Consider the following 23,944-nt stretch of genomic DNA (forward strand, 5'->3'; position numbering starts at 1 on the left):
TTCATACCAAACACCTAAAAGTACAATTCAATGTTAAAATTGTGATGAATTTTGATATTGTTAGAGGGTCAATTCTTACTGTGGCCAGTTTTTAGACCAATGAATGGTGGAGCTATTGAGAATTGATTTGGTGATTGGACTTAATGAATATTGTACCGGTGGGTCGTCCATGTGTTTCTAGAGGTGACACACAATTAGGGCAGGTTTCGACTGGGCCCCAAAAATGATTGCAGTGTTGCAATTACTCAAAAATCAAATGACGACCTATATTTTTGAACTCTTTATTCATTGCACCCCACTTACTAAGGTAGATTCTCATCAGAAGATTGGGGATCTGGTATGGCTCTAAAATCCAAAGCAGGGATTGTCAGCAATACTCTGCCAAACTGGAAATCTTATTTAGAAATACCAAGTCTCCCGTTGGTTCTCCCGTTAAACAAATTCAGCTGGGAACAGGGAAATGTTGATCTATTTTTATTCCTACATGATTGTTACATGTTTTTAACCTCATTACTTAGCCTTATATGAATTTTTTGATGCAATTTACGCTGCAATTCAGCCTTCAGGCTGCAGATGTGTTTCTTTAATAAAACAGCATTATTATTATTAGACTTTTACACTTGGGAGTTACCTGAACTATCTACTCTGCAGATACCATATACTCTGCAGTTGTCACTGATGCAATTTGTCCCCTCCAATATCCAAAATATAGCTTGTCACAAGTGATGAAATATAGTGCGAGAGGTTATGGATCAACGATGAGTGCACAAGCTGGTTGATTCAATAAGATCCTGGTCAATGGCAAATCCAGGGATACTGATGGTGGGGGATTGAGCAACGGTAATGCAATATTAAATGTCAAGGGAAGATGGTTATATTATTTCTCATTGGGGATGGTCATTGCCTGGAACGTCTGTGGTACTAATGTTACTTTCTAGTTCTCAGCCTAAGCCTGAATTTTATCCAGGTCTTGCTGCATATAGACACAGATTGCCTCGGTATATGAGAAATCACAAATGATGTTGAACATTGTGCAACCATCAGCAAACATCCTCACTTCTAACTTTATCATGGAGGAAAGGCCATTGAAGTGGCTACTGAAAATGGTTGGGCCTTGGACAGTACCCTGAGTAACTCCTGAAGCAATGTCTTACAGCTAAGAGGATAGGCCTCCAACAACCACAACCATCTTCCTTTATGCGAGGTATGACTTGGACCACTGCAGAATTTTCCTCAATTCCTATTGACTTTAACTTAGCTACTGCAGCTTGATCAAATGTTGACTTGATGTCAAGGGCAGTCACTCTCAACTATCCTGGAGTTCAGCTCTTTTATTCACACCAAGGCTGCAATGAGTTTAAAAACTGGCCCAGGTGGAACAGAGACTGAACATTATTGAACAGCTAAGTGCTGTTTGATTGCACTATCAATGACACCTACTATGACTGCTGATAATGGTAGACTGATGTGGTGGTAATTGGCTGGATTGAATTTACCCTGCTAATTGTAGATGAAATTCCTGGGATAATTTTCCATCTTGTTGGGCAGATGCCAGCGTTGCAGCTGAACCTGGAACATCTTGGTTCAGGGCACGGCTGGTTTTGCAGCATAGACTCTTCAGCCTTTGTTTGATCTTCAGCCATTTCTTCAGGGAGTGAATCGAATTGTCTAAAGACTGGAACTTGTGATGCTGGAACCTCAGAAAGAGGCCAAAATGAATAATCTATTTACTAAAAGAGAAAATGCTGGTCTGGCAGTGAAAAGGGAGTGAAAAGAGCTAACGTTTCGAGTCCAGATGACCCTTTGAGCTTTGACAAAGGGTCATTTGGACTTGAAACGTTAGCTCTTTTCACTCCTTGCAGATGCTGCCAGACCTGCTGAGATTTTTCAGCATTTTCTATTTTAGTTTCAGATTCCAGCATCCGCAGTAATTTGCTTTTATCCAGTGGATAATCTATTTGGCACTTCTGGCTGAAGATGGTTGCAAATGCTTCAGCCTTTTGATCTGATGTGCTGGGCCCCCATTATTGAGAATGGGGATATTCGTGGTTAGCTGTTTGATTGTCCACCACAATAATTGCTGAGCAACTGAATACATACTTTGGTTCTGCCTTTACAAAATAGGACACAAGCCAAATGTTGGGAGTATTCAAGATTTAATGTGAGGGAAGAATTGAGGGAGATCAATATTAGTAGAGAAATGGTGCTGGTGGAACTGATGGGATTGAAGGCTGATATATCCCCAGGGATATACATCCCAGTGGCTGTGAAAATAGTGAATCATTGGTAGTCATCCTCCAGATATCTATAGGCTCTGGAGCAGTCCCTGAAGATTGGAGGGTAGCTAATGTCACTCCAATATTTAAAAAGGGAGGTAGAGAGAAAACAGGGAATTATAGACCAGTAAACCTAACGTCGGTAGTGGGGGAAATTCTTAAATCCATTATCAAGGACTTCATAGCAGGACTTTTAATAACAATGGCAGGTTCATATAGAGTCAGCAAGGATTTATGAAGTGGAAATCATGCTTGACAAATCTATTGGAATTCTTTGAAGACGTAACTAGTAGAGTTGACAAGGGGGAGCCAGTCGATGTGGTATATTTGGACTTTCAGAAAGCAATTGACAAAGCCCTGCATAAGAGATTAGTGTGCAAGATTAAGGCTCATGGGATTGGGAGAATTGTATTGAGATGGATATAAAACTGGTTGGCAGAAAGGAAACAAAGAGTAGGAATTAATGGATCCTTTTCAAATTGGCAGGCAGTAACTAGTGGGGTGCCACAGGAATCGGTGCTGGGATCCCAGCTATTCACAATATATATTAATGATTTGGACGAGGGAACAAATGTAACATCTCAAAGTTTGCAGATGATACCAAGTTGGGTGGGAGGGTGAACTGTGACGAGGATGCAGAGATCCTTCAGCATGATCTGGACAGGTTGGCTGAGTGGGTAAATCAATGGGAGATGCAGTATCATTTGGATAAATGTGAGGCTGTTCACTTTGTAGGTTAAAAAAAAGAAAGTAGATTACTACCCGAATGGCTGTAAATTGTGAGAGGGGAGTGTGCAGTGGGACCTGGGTGTCCTTGTGCACCAGTCGCTGAAGGTAAGCATGCAGGTGATAAAAAAAGGCAAATGGTAAGTTGACCTTCATTACGAGAGGTTTTGAGTACAGGAGCAGAGTTGTTTCAATTATACCTTGGTGAGGCCACACCTAGAATATTGTGTGCAGTTTTGGTCTCCTTTTCTGAGGAAGGATGTTCTTGCTCTTGAGGGTGTGCGGCAAAGGTTTACCAGGCTGATTCTGGGGATGGCAGGACTGATGTATGAGGAGAGATATACTGGTTTAGGTTTGTTCTCGCTGGAGTTCAGACAAATATGAGGGTTGATCTCACAGAGACTTCTAAAATTCTAACATGACTCGCTATGGTGGATGCATGTTCCCAATGGTCTGTGTGTCCTGAACCAGGGGTCACAGTCTGAGGATTTGAGGTCAACCATTTAGGACTGAGATGAGGAGACATTTCTTCACCCAAAGAGTAGTGAGCCTGTAGAATTCATTGCCACAGGGAATAGTTGAGGCTAAGACATTAAATACATTCATGAGGCAGCTAGATATGGCACTTGAAGAATGGGATCAAGCGTCATGGGGAGAAAGCAGGATTAGGCTATTGAGTTGGACGAGCAGCCATGATCGTGCCGAATGGTGGAGGGCTTGAAGGGCTGCATGGCCTCCTCCTGCTCCTATCTTCTATGTTTCTAACTGAACCAGGATTAATTCCAGTGGTTGACGGTAATGGTAGAGTGAGGGATATGCTGGGCATGATGTTACAGATTGTGGCTCTATACAATTCTGCAGCTGCTAATTTCCCAGAGTGCCCCATGAATGCCCAGTGTTGAATGCTTGAACAGTTAGCACAGTGAACAGTGGTAAAGCTACACAGTATAATGGCCAGTATCCTTAGTGTGAAGATCAGGCTTTGTCTCCACAAAGAGAGTGCAGTGGTCATTCCTCCCATATTGTTATGGACAGAGCAATCAGCAACAGTTAAATTTGCGAAGCAGGGTCAAGTAGATGTTTCCCTCTTGTTGGTTCACGCACCACCAATCTGACAGATATGTCCGTCATAACTCAGCCAGTTCAGTCAGCTTCGGTCCTACTGAGCCAACCATGTTGATGGGCATTGGTGTTTCCCACCCAGAATACATTCTGTGCCTTTGCTACCCTCAGTGGCGGAGTACTGATTCAGCAGCTGAGGGACAGTGGTAGATGGTAATCAGCATAGATTTCCTTGCCCATGTATGGCCTGATGCCACAAGACTTCACGGGGTCCAGAACCAAGAACTTCCAGGGCCACTCCTGACAGTATACGACTGCTGCCACCTATGGTGGGTCTGCCTTGCTGTTGTAACTGGACATACGCAGGAATGGTATTGGATATGTCTGGGACATTATCTGTAAGGTATGATTTGGTGAGTATGACTGTCTAAGACTATTGCTTGATTAGTCTGTGGGAATAGTCAGTGTATACAGGATTGTAGGGAGCTAAGTGACAAAAAACAGTGGCAAATTCGCTAAAATCGTTCTAAGCTTTTAAACTGCCAGTTATTCATCGATAATGGACAGGTCTACAATGGTACAATGGAAGTTTGCCTTCAACACAGATTTATTGTGCAGTATCCTGATCGTTGAAGGCAATTCATAACGACTGAAGAATTTCTTTAAAATTGTATTGAAAGCTGATTTAATTATGTATCTTTAAAACATAAAAATGCTGAAGGCACTGCTTGTGCTATGCTCACATTCTTCAGTGCCTACTTTTACAAGCCTAGTGAATTGCAAGGCTATTCATATTTGATTCTTTCCTCTTTTGAAACGTTCATATGTGCACTTTCGAGCAGTGATCTATGGATAATGATACAGGAGAGAGAAACTTGATTGATTTTTCCAGTCCTTCCTTCAGGAATGTGAAACTGTACTATCACAAGCATAGATCAGTGTATGTGCTGTTGTCCTGCCTTCAAAGAACAAAGGAAAATACAGCACAAGAACAGGCCCTTCGGCCCTCCAAGCCTGCGCCGATCATGCTGCCCATCTAAACTAAAATCTTCTGCACCTCCGGGGTCCGTATCCCTCTATTCCCATCCTATTTATGTATTTGTCAAGATGCCTCTTAAAAATCACTATCGTCCCTGCTTCCACCATCTCCTCCAGCAGCGAGTTCCAGGCACCCACTACCCTCGGTGTAAAAGACTTGCCTCGCACATCTCCTCTAAACCTTGCTCCTCGCACCTTAAACCTTAGTAATTGACCCCTCTACCCTGGGAAAAAGTCTCTGTCTATGCCCCTCATAATTTTGAAGACCTCCATCAGGTCGCCCCTCAACCTCCGTTGTTTCAGTAAGAACAAACCTAGTTTATTCAACCTCTCCTCATAGCTAATGCCCTCCATATCAGGCAACATCCTGGTAAATCTCTTCTGCACCCTCTCTAAAGCCTCCACATCCTTCTGGTAGTGTGGCGACCAGAATTGAACACTATACTCCAAGTGTGGCCTAACTAAGGTTCTGTACAACTGCAACATGACTTGCCAATTTTTATACTCAATGCCCTGGCCAATGAAGGCAAGCATGCCGTATGCCTTCTTGACTACCTTCTCCACCTGTGTTGCCCCTTTCAGTGACCTGTGGACCTGTACACCAAGATCTCTCTGACTGTCAATACTCTTGAGGATTCTACCATTCACTGTATATTCCCTACCTGTATTAGACGTTCCAAAATGCATCACCTCACATTTGTCCGAATTAAACTCCATCTGCCATTTCGTCGCCCAAGTCTCCAAACGATCTAAATCCTGCTGTATCATCTGACAGTCCTCATCGCTATCCGCAATTCCACCAACCTTTTGTCGTCCGCAAACTTACTAATCAGACCAGTTACATTTTCCTCCAAATCATTTATATATACTACGTACAGCAAAGGTCCCAGCACTGATCCCTGCGGAACACCACTAGTCACAGCCCTCCAATCAGAAAAGCACTCTTCCATTGCTACTCCCTGCCTTCTATGACCTAGCCAGTTCTATATTCATCTTGCCAGCTCACCTCGGATCCCCAGTGACTTCACCTTTTGTACCAATCTGCCATGAGGGACCTTGTCAAAGGCCTTACTGAAGTCCATATAGACAACATCCACTGCCCTACCTGCATCAATCATCTTTGTGACCTCCTCAAAAAACTCTATCAAGTTAGTGAGACACGACCTCCCCTTCACAAAACCGTGCTGCCTCTCGCTAATACGACCCCTTGCTTCCAAATGGGAGTGGATCCTGTCTCGAAGAATTCTCTCCAGTAATTTCCCGACCACTGACATAAGGCTCACTGGCCTGTAGTTCCCTGGATTATCTTTGCGACACTTCTTAAAAAAAGGAACAACATTGGCTATTCTCCAGTCCTCCGGGACATCACCTGAAGACAGTGATGATCCAAAGATTTCTGTCAAGGCCTCAGCAATTTCCTCTCTTGCCTCCTTCAGTATTCTGGGGTATTCCCATCAGGCCCTGGGGACTTATCCACCTTAACATTTTTCAAGACGCCCAACACCTCGGCTTTCTGGATCTCAATGTGACCCAGGTTATCTACACACTCTTCGCCAGACTCAACATCCACCAATTCCTTCTCCTTGGTGAATATTGATGCAAAGTATTCAGTTAGTACCTCGCCCATTTCCTCTGGCTCCACACATAGATTCCCTCCCCTGTCCTTCAGTGGGCCAACCCTTTCCCTGGCTACCCTCTTGCTTTTTATGTACGTGTAAAAAGCCTTGGGTTTTTCCTTAACCATATTTGCCAATGACTTTTCATGACCCCTTCTAGCCTTCCTGACTCCTTGCTTAAATTCCTTCCTACCTTCCTTATATTGCACACAGGCTTCGTCTGTTCCCAGCCTTCTAGCCCTGACAAATGCCTCCTTTTTCTTTTTGACGAGGCCTACAATATCCCTCGTTATCCAAGGATCGCGCAATTTGCCATATTTATCCTTCTTCCTCACAAGAACATATGCCAGTCCTGAATTCCTTTCAACTGACATTTGAAAGCCTCCCACATGTCAGATGTTGATTTACCCTCAAACATCCGCCCTCAATTTATGTTCTTCAGTTCCCACCTGACATTGTTATAATTAGCCTTCCCCCAATTTAGCACATTCACACGATGACCACTCTTATCCTTGTCCACCAGCACTTTAAATCTTACTTAATTGTGGTCACTGTTCCCAAAATGCTCCCCTACTGAAACTTCTACCACCTGGCCAGATTCATTCCTCAATACGAGGTCCAGTACAGCCCCTTCCCTAGTTGGACTATCTACATATTGTTTTAAGAAGCCCTCCTGGATGCTCCTTACAAACTCTGCCCCGTTCAAGCCCCGAGCACTAAGTGAGTCCCAGTCAATATTGGGAAAGTTCCTTGTCGGTATGGTTCAGTATCATGTCAGACAATTGCTAAGATTCAGTTAGGGACCATTAACATTTAAAGAGAAATCCAAACACATTGTTTTAAACAATAGACAAGATTTCATGTTTTTAAAAAATAAATTTAGAGTACCAAATTCTTTTTTTCCAATTAAGGGGCAATTTAGCATGGCCAATCCACCTACCCTGCACATCTTTGGGTTGTGGGGGTGAGATCCATGCAAACATGGGGAGAATCTGCAAATTCCACAAGGACAGTGACCCGGGGTGGGGATTGGACCCGGGTCCTCGGCGTCATGAGGCAGCAGTACTAATCACTGTGTCAACATGCCACCCTACATTTCATGTTGTTTAAACAAAATAAACTGATTGCATACAAAATAATTAATTAAAGAAGCACTATGACCTTCACAATATGGTTTATAACTACCTAAGTTATGCACTCAGATATACTTCTTACCTCTAATTTTTAAGCCACTTCAATCTTAAAGTTACGTATTTCTGTAGAGACCATCCTTAAGTATGTCACAGTCCCCTGGGGAATTCTCCCCAGATCCAGCTTTTCACAGAGGTAAAACATTCATTTACTATCTCTTGACTGTGGATGCCTCAGTCCCTCGTTTGGGTTACTTTCCCCATACTTCCAAGCTAATCTGCTTGTTGTTTTCTTTGGCACAAAACTCGATCTGTGAAAACTGCTGTAGTTTCTCACACTAATTTCAAACTAAGACATCTTCTGGTTTCTGTTCCTTCACAATATTCAAACTGAGATTAAGCCTCACCTGAATTTCATAATGTTGAACAATGAATTGAGTTATTTTCTCTGCTTACAGTGCAGGTCTTTTTCAAAATAAATTTAGAGTACCCAATATTTTTTTTCCAATTTAATGTGGCCAATTCACCTACTCTGCACATCTTTGGGTTGGGGTGAGACCCATGTAGACACAGGGAGAATGTGCAAACTCCACATGGACAGTGACCCAGGGCTGGGATTGAACCCGGGTCCCTCAGCATAACTACCTATCGTAAACATACAGGTAAATTGAAACTAGAGAACCTTCCTAAGCTCCACCCATTTCCATGATGATGTAGCCTGTTCTGGGCTGTCCTCAAACTGATTTTGAGATTAATTATCCCTCACTTACGATTTCTCATTTCATCTGATGAAGAATATGGGTTAGTTTTACAAACTTTCATAGAACTATAGAATCCCTACAGTCCAGAAGGAGACTATTTGGCCCATTGAGTCTGCACTGACTCTCTGAAAGAGCACCCTACCTAGATCTATTACCGCCCCCCCCCTCCCCCCCCCCCCGCCCCCTCCCCCCCTCCCCCCCCACAAACCTGTAATCCCACCTAACCTGCACATTTTTGGACTATGGGAGGAAACCGGAGCACCTGGAGAAAACCAAGGCAGACATGGGCAAACTCCACATAGTCACCCAAGGATGGAATTGTTTACGGAATGTTTTTAGATTCATTGAGTTCAAACTCCCAAAACAAAAATCTCTCTCTTTCTTGAAAAGACTATATTTCTTGCAAACATTGAGATATCTCCTCCTCTTCAGCCAAGTAATTCCACCTGCTGTTTGTGATCTTACCTTTCTTTTTACTAACCACTTCAGGTAACATGGCCCAACTTTTTAATGCAACAGGTCCATGATTGCTTTAGTTGCATTTATCCCATTTTTTACACAAACGTTAATTGCTAAAATGAACAATTATATTCCAAAACACATGAACCTTGAACTAGATATTCTCAACACAATGCATTACTCACAATAAAACATCAGAAAGCTAATATCATGCGTTTTAATGGCAGTTAAATTGAGAATAACATGATCATCACAGGAACATTGCATCCACTTTCATGTTAAACTTCTAAAAATACTTGCATGATTATGCTTTATCATTAAGAGCTAAGACTAAATACAATCTGCTCTCGCACCACACACTTTCTTGATAAAATATTCTGCAAAGATTGCTTTTGTCTCCCTACTTCACAATATAGATCAAACAAAAATAAACATCTATCTAAACTTACCATGTACATTATTAACATAATGGATTGTCTTCCATGATGCAATATTCCCATAGTCCCAGATAGTAAGGAACCATTGTTTTCCACTCTGATCTCTATTTGTAATTTTTCTTCTAAACCTCCACCTATTCCATCAGTTAAGCATTCTGCTCTTTTTTAAAGATGCTAAATCAACACAATTTAAATGCTTTAGCTGGAATAGAGTCATATTGTTTTATCGCACAGAAAGAGGCCCTTTGGCCCATTGTGTCTGGGAGGGTCATTACGCACTCTCTATTCTTTTTAAAAATAAATTTAGAGTACCCAATTATTTTTTTTTCCCAATTAAGGGGCAATTTAGCGTGGCCAATCCACCTAACCCGCACATCTTTGGGTTGTGGGGGTGAAACCCATGCAGACAAGGGGAGAATGTGCAAACTTCACATGGACAGTGACCCAGGGCCGGGATTCGAACCCAGGTCCTCAGCGCCTCAGTCCCAGTGTTAACCACTGCGCTGCATGCCGCCAATCACCTCTCTATTCTCATACCATTTTCCAGCACTTGTTCCATAGCCTTGTATGCTATGGCGTTTCAAGTGCTTATCTAAATGCTTCTTAAATGTTGTGAAGGTTCACGCCTCTGGCACCTTTTCAGGCAATGAGTCGCCATACTCTGGGTGAAAAACTGTTTCCTCAAAATCTCCTGCCCATTACCTTAACTCTGGTTATTGATTCCTCAACTAAGGGGAAAAGTGTCTTCCTATTTACGCCCTTCATAATTTTGTACACCCAAATCAGCACCCCCCCCCCCCCCCCCCCCCATCAGACTTCTCTGCTCGAAGGAGAGCAACACCAGAATAACCAACCTCTCTTCATAGATGTGCGGGTTAGGTGGATTGGCCATGCTAAATTGCCCGTAGTGTACTAATAAAAGTAAGGTTAAGGGGGGGGTTGTTCGGTTACGGGTATAGGGTGGATACGTGGGTTTGAGTAGGGTGATCATGGCACGGCACAACATTGAGGGCCGAAGGGCCTGTTCTGTGCTGTACTGTTCTATGTTCTATGTTCTATAGCTGAGCATATTATATCTAGTTCCATATGTCAGCAAAGTGCCCAACACTGCCCACAACATTACAAATCTGACCTCACTGGTTAATATATGGGTAGAAATGTATTGTTTGGTCTTTAGTCAGATGTCTTTGTGATAAATTGCAGTACAGCTGGCCTTGTTGCTAATTATGCCAATTTAAGGGATACTTTTAGTAAATAGTTGATTCCACAACTTCATTATCCAATTTCCATGTTGTCTGTAACAATGTGCAGAACATTCATTTACCTACATCACAATCTAACTGCAATGTATCTCTGGTTCGGATTTCTTCAAATATCACCAATCTTTGTTAAATTCAGCTGTCTGCAGAGTTTGGTGTCATTAGGAAACTTGGTATTATATATACTTTATGCTATTGACAAACAATATTCTTTCCACACAATATGAACAGATCCTCTACTAGTCAGAACTTTTAAACATATGTATCTCTATGAAACTAGTGCTCACTCCAATTAGCTAGTTAATTCACCACCGTTACTGCAAACTTCAATAATTCTTATAAGTCTCATATGTATAAACATCCTTGTAATGATAGGAGTATAAGACCATAAGACATTGGAGCATAATTATGTCACTCGACCCATTGAGTCTGCTCTACCATTCAATCATGGCTGATATTTTCTCATTCCCATTCTCCTGCCTTCTCCCCATAACCCCTGATCCCCTTATTAATTAAGAACCTATCTATCTCTGTCTTAAAGATACTTAATGATTTAGCCTCCACAGCCTTCTGCGGCAAAGAGGTCCATAGTTTCACCACCCTCTGTCTGAATAAATTCCTCCTCATCTGTTTTAAAGCATCGTCCCTTTAGTCTGAGATTGTGCCCTCTGTTTCTAGTTTTTCCTGCAAGTGGAAACATTCTCTCCACGTCCACTCTATCCAGACCTCGCAGTATCCTGTAAGTTTCAGTAAGATCGCCCCCTCATCCTTTTAAACTCCAAGAAGTACAGACCCAGAGTCCTCAAGTTGTCCTCATACGATAAGTTCTTCATTCCAGGGATCATTCTTGTGAACCTCCTCTGGGCCCTTTCCAAGGCCAGCACATCCTTCCTTGGATACGGGGCCCAAAACTGCTCACAATACTCCAAATGGGGTCTGACCAGAGATTTATATAGCTTCAGAAGGACATCCCTGGTCTTGTATTCTAGTCGTCTCAACATAAATGCTGACATTGCATTTGCCTTCCTAACTGCCAACTGAACCTGCACGTTAACTTTAAGAGAATCATGAACAAGGACTCCCAAGTCCCTTTGTGCTTCTGATTTCCTAAGCATGTCCCCATTTACAAAACCTCACACTTTTCCACATTGTATTCCATCTGGTTCCATAGGGGCTGGTTTAGCACAGGGCTAAAGAGCTGGCTTTTAAAGCAGACCAAGGCAGGCCAGCAGCAATTCCCGTACCAGCCTCCCCGAACAGGCGCCAGAATGTGGCGACTAGGGGCTTTTCACAGTAACTTCACTTGAAGCCTGCTTGTGATAATAAGCGATTTTAATTTTAATTTTCATCTGCCAGTTCTTGGCCCACTCTCCTTGCCTGTCCAAGTCCTTCTGCAGCCTGCCTGCATCCTCAATACGACCTGTCCCTCTACAGATCTTTCTATCATCTGCAAACTTAGCAACAGTCCCTTCAGTTCCTTCTTCCAGATCGTTAATATATATTGTGAAAAGTTGTGGTCCCAACACCGAGCCCTGAGGCACACCACTAGTCACCGGTTGCCACCCTGAAAAGACCCCTCTATGTATGGGCTGTGAGAAATCATGCAATCATAGTATCCCTGCAGTGCAGAAGGAGACTATTGGAGTCTGCACCAACCCACTGAAAAAGCACCACCCTACCTAGGCCCACTCCCCCACAAACCTACCTAATTTTTGGACATTAAGGGGAAATTTAGCATGGCCAATCCACCTATCTTGCACGTGTTTGGACAAATACAATGCAAAATATGGCACATTACATACAGACATTGATATGGATATCTTATAAATATTGCATCAACTAGTAATCATATCTTACACGAGCGTGTATATTTTCAATGAGTTTGTAGTATCTTTTAGACTGTTTCCCTGCATCACTATATGTGCAAAGCTATAGTCTATAGCACTTGAAGATGATTAGAAAGTTGAAACCCCGGTTCTTCATTTCAGCAGGTATAATTAGTTTGATTAAAATAATTTAAATTACCACTCCGGGGGGGGGGGGGGGGGGGGATACATTCCTGTAATGTTAGCAAATTAATCTGTTTCTTATTCATTAATGTTTAAAACTATAATTTCATGCCCTTATAAAACTATTTATTCAAATAGAAAGCATTTAGTATTAGGACTTGACGAGACCTCTGGAATTCCCTGTCTCTTGGGTAGTCTCCTTTTATTGTAATCAGTTTTCATTACAGCTCTTTGATCTCTCCTTTCTTTGTACACAACACTTCATCACCTTTATTTTGTGCCATAATTGCTTGTGAAAGATTTCTTCTTTGATAGAGGTTAGATGCCAAATCGCGATTGGAAAGTGTGTTGAAAAGTGTTATATGTGCAGGCTGTTTTTAAAAATCCATACACCTGCAGAAGAAAAACAATTTTTCATAGATATGACAAATCTATCATCCCTCTGCAGGATATGAGCTGTTCTGTGTTGCTTAATAGTGAGGGCTTTGCATGGTGGAATACTAAGTGCTGAAAGAAATTTGTAGCATGTTACACACTGTCTGGCAGCCTTCCCCGACCTCATCTCATCTAGCCCTCTGATAATTCACAATTTGTGTTCCAGAGGGCTCATCACTCTGGCTGAGAGAGTGCCTGGATGGGCCCTGTCTCTGCTCTCTGTCACACTGTCAGTCAGGTGTGTCTGTCTCCCATCACCTGCTGACAGTGCCACATGCTTCTCAATTACCGATGAGCCACTGTTTTCATTGCACTTCAGAAACCAATGATGATGTTAATTTTAAGCTTGTTTATGGCAAGATTTCAGGACCTCACTCCTCACATTTCTAAATATCTCAAAGCTAAACGGAGTGATTCCAACACTGAAAAAAATATAAGAGATCATACTTTGGCACCACATATTTTTATCAACATCAGAAGTAATAATATCCATCAATGATCTGCCAAGTCCCAAGTGGGTTGGGTGGAGAACAAAGACATAACTGTCTCTCTTTGCTGCGGTTACAAGGAGATGTTGATGTACCTGCCATTCAGGTGCAAATAGTATCATCATGACTGCATAAATCAAGGCTTTCAACCACTTTAGCACCACTTTGAAAATGGGCAACGTTCACCTATTCTGCTGGTTTTGAGAGTAAACAGAATTTGGGAGGCTGTAATCAGAGACAGAAAAGGAAGCATTAACTATGTTCGCTATATTTGCCATTGGTATAAATAGGTGAGGTGATGATTAATGACTTGAAGGAAACAATTAATCGGCATGATGAACAGAGACAAAGCCTGTCTGCTCAGTTGCCCACAAACAAGACATGATGCAACCATATTGCTGCTGGATGTGGGAAACAAAAAAGTCAACTTAATGGACAGCACATGAAGACTTAATTTAACCCTGTCATTATAATGTCTTCAGAGCTTTATTAGCACTTTGACATTTGCAGATGATGAGGTCAAAGTGGCTGAAAACACACATTTGTTGAAAAAAAAACAAGCTACAGTCAGACAGGAAACTATATGGGAAAAAAAGATGAATACGGGGAAGGCGACCAAAAAGAACCTTTCAATACTCAAGATGTCAAGTGTGCCAAAATTGAGTCAGCAAAAAGAACTTATTTTGTGTCTTAACAAAGAGTCAAAGGCAACAAGCTCAAATATCTCAGCAGGGATTTCTCCACAAGGGCTTTTCACACAACTGCAGCATTATGGAAGATCTCAATCCCAAAACTAAAGCAAAACAATGTGTAACACTTTGCATTGAAAATAAATTGGAAGTCTAGTGTACCATGAAGCTTAAAACACTTTGAATAAAATTTGTAAAACTCTGGCAAGGAAAGAACTTTATTGAAAAGGACAAGATGATAAAATATGTGCCTTCAGCATTTCCTCATTATGAATAGTTTGGAAAGTTAGTGCAGATAAATATGTTTCAGGTCTTTGTATCTTCCAGTTAATGGGAATATAATGGCCTTCTCCTGCAGTTTTCTTTTTGGGAGAAAAGCTGAAAGATGTTTTTGGAGAAACTCAAGATCTCTAAATCAATACATTAAATATGAGTTTAGCTCACTGTAAGAACTGCAGCTTTTTCAGTACAGGGAAAGAAAACATCCAATCAGAAATCACAAGTGATTTTAAGATACGGTACCACAATGGGTGAATTTTAAATAATGACTCTTCCTCATGTGAAGTTATGTCAGTGATCACAACTGCTGCATTTACATTCTCTAACTTAGAACTGGAAGCTAGGGAGTTTTGAAAACTCATAAAAAAGACATAAAAACCATAAATATTAATGACTTGGGACTGAAATGATAGAGTGCTTGCATGTGTCATAATATTAAATGTCAAAATACTACTAATCATTTATATAATAAAATATTCTAAATCATCCAAATAGGATTTGGAGATTTTTTTGGGGATCTTTTTCAATTTATGTAAGATGTTTTATAAAATTCAGCAGACCAATAGCTAATTCAAATTATTAAGCAGATCACTGTCAAACTTCTAGAGTGATTTTAAAAGTAATGAATCAATAATGTTTGAATTCTTCACATTGAAATACTATGGCCTAAAAAGAATAATCACTTTAAGCAGTTGCTTTAGTCTATATTGCAAGGGTAACAGGATAATCTTGTAAGAATGCAAAGTGACATACTACAGCTCAAAATTTCATATGGAACATGGAACTGAACAGACATTTTAATCTTAGTTATCTCAGACGATCAATTGGTTGCAGAATATTAGGTCTACCCCTTACTCCAATGAAGAATCATAATCTCCTTTACAGCTTTTAGCTTTCATCATATTTAATGGATTAAAGTGAAAATGACAGGAACTATTTAAAAAATAGTCACATTGATTCTATTATGACAGCAAACTTATTGAGTTTCTAGACCTCAGATAGAAAAGAACTAATCTTGAAGCAACATCCTACATATAACTGTAAACTCTGCAAGTCCTGCTGACTTACTCCCCTTTTCATATCAATGTTAATAACTTGCATAGATCCCAGGGCTTTTCTTAATATGAATAACACAAGAACCTTTCTTGTAGTTTTGTCCTAAAAACAAAATTAGAATTAGCTCTCGGTTTTGAAGGTCATCACAGAGAAGCACCTTACATGGTATGAAATCCAAACATCTACAATTTGGAAATAAGCCAAGGGTGCATTTATACTCCACTCCAGTGCTTCTGTGAAACAGTTTCCACTCTGGGCAAGTGTGAAGTTGAAAAGATGTCACAGCTGCAGTAAATCGTAAATGTGGACCCAACTAAGAGCAAAGAGAAATATTGAAAGACATCCTACAGAATTCTTTGCTCTTACTCTGCATGGAGTGCAACCCGAGTGTGGCCCCAAGCCAGATTTTTTAAATTCTCACAAACAACTTTAAACCTTAGCGGAAATTAATTCACATGATGACACAATGTACATAGTCTTTGAATATTAAAATTTTGTACATGTTCTGCACACCTGAGCAAAGATCTTTCCTCGGCACAAGTGCAATTCCAGTTGGACATGGCACAACTACCAGTCTTCAGCGAGCTGCTCCAAACGAAAGCAACAATGGTTATCAGGGGTAAAGTGACACAGCAATGATGTTGCAATATTATTAATGCACTGAGGGAGTGTTCGGTAGAGGTCAAGCGACTTGGCATTCAAAAAATGAAAAAACTGGACACAATAAATCTTGTTGCCCAGTTCTTTGTGGCAAATCTCTGACAGCAGGACAATAAGGTGTAGTTCGGGAAAAGAATTTGATAACATCATAAAATTGCAAGCACAAAGTTATGGTCTATTCCAATTGTTCAATGGGTGAATGCACTTTGTGATGTGGTATCAGGTCAGAAAGAAGGTTACAGTCCCCATTTCCTCATCAATGTTGAGCAAAGGTGATTTTCTGGCACAAAGGTGAAGCTGCTTTACATCAATATAAGGTAACTACAACTTGCATTTTTTTTTTTTTTTTTTTTATAAATTTAGATTAGCCAATTATTTTTTCCAATTAAGGGGCAATTTAGCGCGGCCAATCCACCTACTCTGCACATTTTTGGGTTGTGGGGGCGAAACCCACGCAGACACGGGGAGAACGTGCAAACTCCACACGGACAGTGACCCAGAGCCGGGATCGAATACAACTTGCATTTAATTATTTTCAGAACATCCCAAGGAGCTTCTTAAATAAATGCCAGGATAACAAATACCAAGCCAGCAAAGGATAGTTCAGAATAGGTGGTCAACATTTTGTTTGAAAAGATGAATTACGTGGTAAGTTCTGAAGGTGCGAGTGACTTCAAAACATGGTTAGGGATAACCTAGTCAGTTATTGAGTAGACAGGCTATAGAAGATAGTGAGGCCAAGGATGTGAAAAAGGTTTCTTGGCCTTTTGGCTAAGATCAAGCATAGGATCAAGCATCAGATCAGGTGGAATGCCTGCTCTTGTCAGCTTGGATCTAGTATATCTTTCTTGTGGCGACCATGATTTGGATTCAATTTGAATTTCCATTGTTTTTTGGAACAAGCAAGGAAATGGATTAAGTGCATTGGCTTTATAACTCTGAGAATGTATTGACAGAGAAATTTAGAGAAATCAGAAGGTGGTGATTCAGAGAGGGCAAGGAGAGCTGCAATGGAAATTGTAGTCATTGAGGATGAGACAAAAAACTTGGTGTGAGTATAGTAGCTAGCCCATTTCAGAAAAGTTCTCAGAGGAATGGGTTATGTGACCTGCTAGTCCAATCAGGGATGGGAGTTAGGAATTCACAGGGACACATTGAGACTTGTCCCAGCATCTGGACTCTCGAGCTGAGTATGGAAAGATTGTTTAAAGCACTCTGCAAATAGTTGCTTATAGTTGGAATAAATTGTTTTTTTTTAATGAGTCGACTGGTACAGCCAATTCTTGAAGTTATTACATTGGCAATGAGGTAAAGACCAGTGACTCAGATTGTAAGAATACGTGGAAAATGTCCGACTGCAAGAGTTGCTGAACAAGACCAGACAAGTCCAGCCGACAAGGAAGAGAACAATCTTAATGCCTCTTTTCAGCAAACTAGAGTCATTCAACCCTGCAACAGAAGATTAGTTATGGTAGGTGAAACGCTTAAAATTATTTTTCCCTGACAATAAAATAGAGGGGGAGGAGAATCAGGGAGTAATTTTGTTAATTGCTCATGGGGCACAGACTGATTTGAAGCTTAATGTCCCCGGATACCCCTGACACCAAAACATTGTAGAGTTCGTAGTCACTCAAAGGGGACTATCGCCCCAAGCCCACAGTAATTTTACAAGTTTAATTCAACCGGTAAAGCCTCAGCAGAGACTACTACAGCCTTCATGGCGAGGCTCCAGAATACTATAGAGCATTGCAATTTAAGACTACATTAAATGAGATACTAAGAGATCATAGAATTTACAGTGCAGAAGGAGGCCAGTCAGCCCATCGAACCTGCACCAGCCCTTGGAAAGGCTATCCTACTTAAGCTCACACCTCCACCCTCCCTGTAACCCCACCTAACCTTTTTTGGACACAAAGGGCAATTTAGCACGGCCAATCCACTTAACCTGCACATCTTTGGACTGTGGGAGTAAACTGGAGCACCCGGAGGAAACCCACGCACACACGGGGAGAACATGCAGACTCTGTACAGACAGTGACCCAAGCCGGGATTCGAACCTGAGACCCTGAAGCTGTGAAGCAACAGTGCTAAGCACTGTGCTGATCGTTTTTTGTGTGGCGTTAGGCAAAATTGGAAGTGGCCTTTAAAAAGGTGCCGGAGAGTGCTGGAGAATGCCTTCTCCATGAAGAGCACGGTGAAGGGTTCCCAGGAGTTACAAAGCATCCTGAGCAGCGCAGTCCACCAGTTAGCACGGGAAACCACAAGCAGCAGGAGAGTGAAGGCGCTGGTACAAGCAAGGAAATTAATATGGGAAAGTGGAAGAACCAGAAGGTATAGGAGATTAAACCCACAGCCTAAGATGGACCCAGATAACACAAAGTGTTACAGATGCGGGGGAAGCCACCCCCTAGACATAAGCCGATTTAGGGAAGCTGAAGACTTCAGGTGTGGGGAGAAAAGGACATTTAAGATGCAAGTGCAACAATAAGCTGAGCTTGCCTCGCATTAGTAGATTGAAAAGTACAGCTCCAGTATACAGTATGGAAGATGGTCTTGAGGTGGAGCAGAAGGTTAACCGTAAGGGTATGTCACTAATGTAAAAGCAGGCAAAATGGCCCTGATCACAATGGAGTTGGTGATAAACGGAAAGGGTTTATAGATGAATGTGGACACTGCAGCCTCATCTATCATGGTAGGCGAGCAGACCTACTGGTACATTCAAGAAGGGGCCCATCCCCTGATGCTGTAGAACACTGGAACAGGCTGACAAACATATGCGTGGGAGGCCATGAAGATAAGAGACACAATGATGACTCTAGTGAGCTATCGACAGCAATCCACTCAGCTGCCTTTAGTTTCGGTGGCTGGTCTGAAACCGAGAGAAGTGCACCTTCCAGGCTAAGGAGGTGGCTTACCTGGGTTACTGGGTGGATGTATAGGATTCCATGTAGATGACAATGAAAGCAATAAGGAGGCACCAACCCTTAGGAATATCTCAAAACTCAAATCCTTTCTGGGGACGGAGGCCATTCTGCCCTTCAAGCCTGCTCCACCATTAATTTTGATCATGGCTGATCATCCAATTCAATAGCCTGATCCCACGAATGTGGCGACTAGGGGATTTTCACAGTAACTTCATTGCAGTGGTAACATAAGCCTACTTGTGACAAGAAAGATTATTATATATATGCATTGAGAACTGTTGCAGGCGTGGAGATGAACTATTCACAAATTGAGATAGAGGGCTTAGCTGTCATCTGTGGCATCAAAAGGTTCCACCAATATCTATACCGGAGAGACTTTAGTGACAGACCACAATCATTGTTTGGTTTATTCAAGGAAGGTAAAATGATTTCAGCTCCAGCCCAGATACAGCAGGGGCATTGTTCTTGTTGACTTGAGTACACCACTGAACATTGTCCAGGGAAGCAAATAGCCATTGCAGATCCCCTGAGTTGTATTCCTTTCGCAGAGGCAGAGGCAGATGCACCGCCCCCCCCCCCACCCACACACACACACACACACACACACACTATTAGAAGAGATAAGAATGGCCATAACTGATCTAAATACTTTGTCAGTGCCAGCTCAACAGATTAAGTACTGGACAAACAAAGGCCCAGTTTTGTCAAAGGTGAAACTCGTATAGATGGTGAAAAGAGAGGGCTTCAGAGGAAACAAAACCATACCAGATCAGGAGAGACAAGCTTAGCAACGAGGTGGGGAGGTGGTGGGGGGGGGGGGGGGGGGGGGGGGGGGGGGGGGAGGGGGGGGGAGGGGGGGGGGGGGTTGTCTTCTGGGATTGAGAGTGGTCATTCCCGGGCCAGGAAGAGAATTTTTATAGGAAGAGTTACATAGTGCCTATTCAGGTGTGTCTGAAATTAAGATACTTGCGAGAAGCTACGTGTGGTGGCCTGGCATCAACACTGCAATTGACAGAGTGGTAAAGCACTGTGATCAGTGCGAATTTCAGAAGTTACCTGCCGCAGCTTCGTGACATCCATGGGAATGGCCAGATTGACCGTGGGTTAGGATCCATGTTAACTATGTGGGATCATTTATTGGCACAATGTTTTTGCTGTTAGTGGATGCCCATTCTAAGTGGATGGAGGCATTTAAGATGATGTCCACAACTGCTTATGTCACAGTTGAGAAGTTGCAACAGTGTTTATCAATCCACAGGATACTAGAGGTCCCCATTTCAGACAATTGAACGGCTTTTACCAGAGCCGAGTTTCAGAAGTTTATGACTTTTGACATAATAAAACAAAACAGAAGAGCACCATACCATTCTTCATCCAATGGACTGACCAAGAGGGCAATGCAGACTTTCAAGGCTGGCTGGAAGAAGCAACCACATCTTTTAAAAATTTTAAAAATAAATTTAGAGTACCCAATTATTTTTTCCAATTAAGGGGCAATTTAGTGTGGCCAATTTAGTGTGTGCACATCTTTGGGTTGTGGGGGTGAAACCGACGCAAACACGGGGAGAATGTGCAAACTCCACACGGACAGTGAACCAGAGCCGGAATTCGAAACTGGGTTGTCAGCGCTGTAGACAGCAGCGCTAACCACTGCACCGCCGTGCTGCCCTGCAACTACATCTTTTAACACCAAGTTGACCATGTTCCTGTTATATAGTATCAGCCCGCACACGACGACTGGAGTCTCCAGCTGGGCTGCTGATGGGCGTCGGTTGGTGACCAGGCTAGGCCTGGTGGTCCCAAGTTTAGCGGGAAGCGTGGAGACAAGCCAGAGGAATCAGAAGAGGAATCATGATTGGTTTAAAAGTCCAAGAGCATTTGAGATAGAACTTCCAGGGCAGGATGCTCTCAGCCTGGGGTCGGGCCAGAGAACTGGAGCGACCGGCGCGAATCGCGCCACGCCGCCCTGACACCGGGACTCGATTCTCCGCTCTCTGCCATTGGCACCAGCGTGGTGCCGGTCAGAGGATGCTCTACACGGCCCCCTCGGTGATTCTCAGCCTGTGATGGGCCGAGCGGCCGTAACAGAAAACCCGGATCTCGCCGGCACCGTTCTAATCTGCTCTCAGCCGGCGGGACCTCGGTGTGGAAGGGTCCGGGGGCGGACTGTTGGGGGGGGGGGGCCTCCATTGTGGCCTGGCCCGCGATTGGGGCCCACTGATGAACGGGCCGGCCTCTCGGGCTGGGGGCCTCCTTTCTTCTGCGCCGGCCACCTTAGCCCTACGCTGTGTTGCGTCGGGGCCGGTGCGGAGAAGGGAGGCATTTCGCATGCATGTGCTGGCGCCGGTGCCACTGCACATGCACAGAGTCCTCGCCGCCCAGTTGGCGCTGGGATCTGCAGCTGGAGGGGCGTGGGCCGCTCCGTGCCGTGCTGGCCTGCTGTGGGGTCCAGAATTGCTGATCCTGAGGCCATGTTGACGCCGTCGAGAAACGCGATGTCGTTTCCGACGGCATCAACACTTAGCCTCAGGATCAGAGAATCCCTCCCCAAGTATTTGTGAAGAATTTTAGTAATGGACCAAGTTAGAATCCAGGAGTTGTGGCCAAGACAAGGCCTATGTCTTCTGAGGTTAAAGTACAGGACAAGAATTTAAAGAAGCATGTAGACCACTTCCATGGGTGAGAGCATCACAAGAGCCAGGGCTACGAGTGATCCAATTGTGCCAGTAGGTATTGTTGTAGGTTGCTCGAGAAGTGAACTGTCGGATCATCGAGTAACAGGTCAGAGTGTTATCCAACAGGAAACAGTGGAAGGTGAAACATCGGTACACGGAGCGAGTCTATGTGACACAAGGTCAAACAGTAACTGCCTCAATAGAAGAATCTCAGTCACTGGACCTACATCACTCTACGAGAAAGAGATTGTCACTGGACAGGCTGAGTTCCTGATGGACTAATGTAAACATGTTCATGATTGTTACTGTTTTGGCAATTGTGTAATTTAATTATTCCCATGTTTTAAAAGGGACTTAAAAGAGGGAGGGTTGTAGTCGCTCACCCTTTCAAGGGAAGTTCTCTGATGGATGAGACATTCGACCTGCTAGTCCATTCAGGGACTGGAGTTGGGAATTCACTGGGACATGTTGGGACTTTCCCAGCAGTTGGACCCTAGAGCGGATTATTGGAAGACCGTTTTAAAGCACTCTGTAAATAGTTGTTTGCAGTTCGAATAAAATGTTGTTCCTTATAAGTTAACTGGTGGAGCCAATTCTTGAAGTGGACAATGTAACTGCAGCCTTAATCTACTTCAATATATCAGCGATAATAAGCTGATCTTGGATACTCTTGACTAGTGAGGCCTTAAAATCTGCTAATGTCCACACACCTAATTGCATTCAAATGATTCCGACTGGTGGCTTCAGAGTATATTGTTGACCAATTCAGGCTATAGGCTACCATTGCTAGATAGCCAGCTTGGTGAGGTACTCAAGATATGTCAGCTTGGTTTTTAAGTCATTGCTTCAGTAGAGTAGAGAACTAAACATTGAAGATGTCAATGCAGACTATTTTCAATCTCCATGAGCCCGAACATTTAAAATTCAAAGAAAATTCTACATTTTTTCAGCAATTACACACAGAAGTAAAAGCTTATTTCAAGGAATGGTGGGGCCAATTTGTTCCCTAATAGATTATTATGTCCTAATCCACCTTTGGTTTCAAAGTAATCCAATAACTTCTAAATTCTTTTATTTTTATGGTCACATTTCTGACTATATAATCAATAGTACAACAACATTTAAATTTTACCAGTTTATTTGAAGAATAAGCCTTGAAAAGATGAATATTGAATGTTTTTACTTGACATGTTTACATCTCACCAAAAAATATATAAAGGGTGTTATGAAGATATCTGCACACTTTACAATCTGGTTACCTTGAATGTATAGCCTATTAAAAAATGAAAAAGAGCATGATCTATGATACTATTATTGATTTGCAACCACTGTTGGAAAAAGTGTTACACTCAGCCACATAAACACGATATTTCCAAAATGTAGATTTAACATAATAGTGCTACAGGCTGAGGCATACTTAAACTATAGTTATAAATTTTTCAGATTAAAACAATAATTTCTCGCCTGCATACAAAAATGGTTGACAAAATAAAGCACTCCATTTGCAAGAGTTTATGTGTTTTAAGAACCAGATGTGAAGCTCTGAAGTGTGGTGATAAATGCAGTATCACTGATTCTGTGCAAAAATTTTGTTTTGGGGACAATTTCTTTTTAATAAGTACTTCATCACTCACTGCAGCTCATTGTGATTTCCGCAACCCCCAATACCAACATTATTGATCAGTACATGCACTGTAGAAAATTTACACATAAATAAACCACGCTTATTTACTGCATTACATTTTATGCTTTGCTCCAAAAGACATAAATACCCAACTGAACGCCTCAAAGCGTGTTTATTGCATCCTTTTCCCCATGTTTTAAATACATGATTGCAATTTCCCATATATATCTTACAAATTCTATGATGTGGAGATCTTTAAAGCTTTTTATTTTGTTAATTACACAATGATTAAGCAAAAATCCCACAACTTCAAGAGCATTTTCAATCTAAAGGCAGGACTG

The 23,944-nt window shown here is 42.3% G+C and overlaps 1 protein-coding gene across 5 annotated transcripts in view; it reads right to left on the reverse strand.

The window, feature by feature from the left end:
* lrmda (leucine rich melanocyte differentiation associated) overlaps positions 1 to 23,944 on the reverse strand; it is a 1,080,961-nt gene that overhangs the window by 205,773 nt on the left and 851,244 nt on the right. Inside the window, exon 6 of one of the 5 annotated variants that reach the window (XM_038783197.1) lies at positions 13,778 to 13,921. The exons of the other annotated variants lie outside the window; for them this stretch is intronic. Within the exon in view, the coding sequence (XP_038639125.1) occupies positions 13,883 to 13,921 (39 nt within the window). The 3' untranslated portion in view covers positions 13,778 to 13,882. Of the gene's footprint in view, positions 1 to 13,777; positions 13,922 to 23,944 lie in introns of those variants that run through there. 5 annotated transcript variants of the gene reach the window in all.

This window comes from Scyliorhinus canicula, chromosome 22, assembly GCF_902713615.1.
Source record: "Scyliorhinus canicula chromosome 22, sScyCan1.1, whole genome shotgun sequence".
Lineage (NCBI taxonomy): Eukaryota > Metazoa > Chordata > Chondrichthyes > Carcharhiniformes > Scyliorhinidae > Scyliorhinus > Scyliorhinus canicula.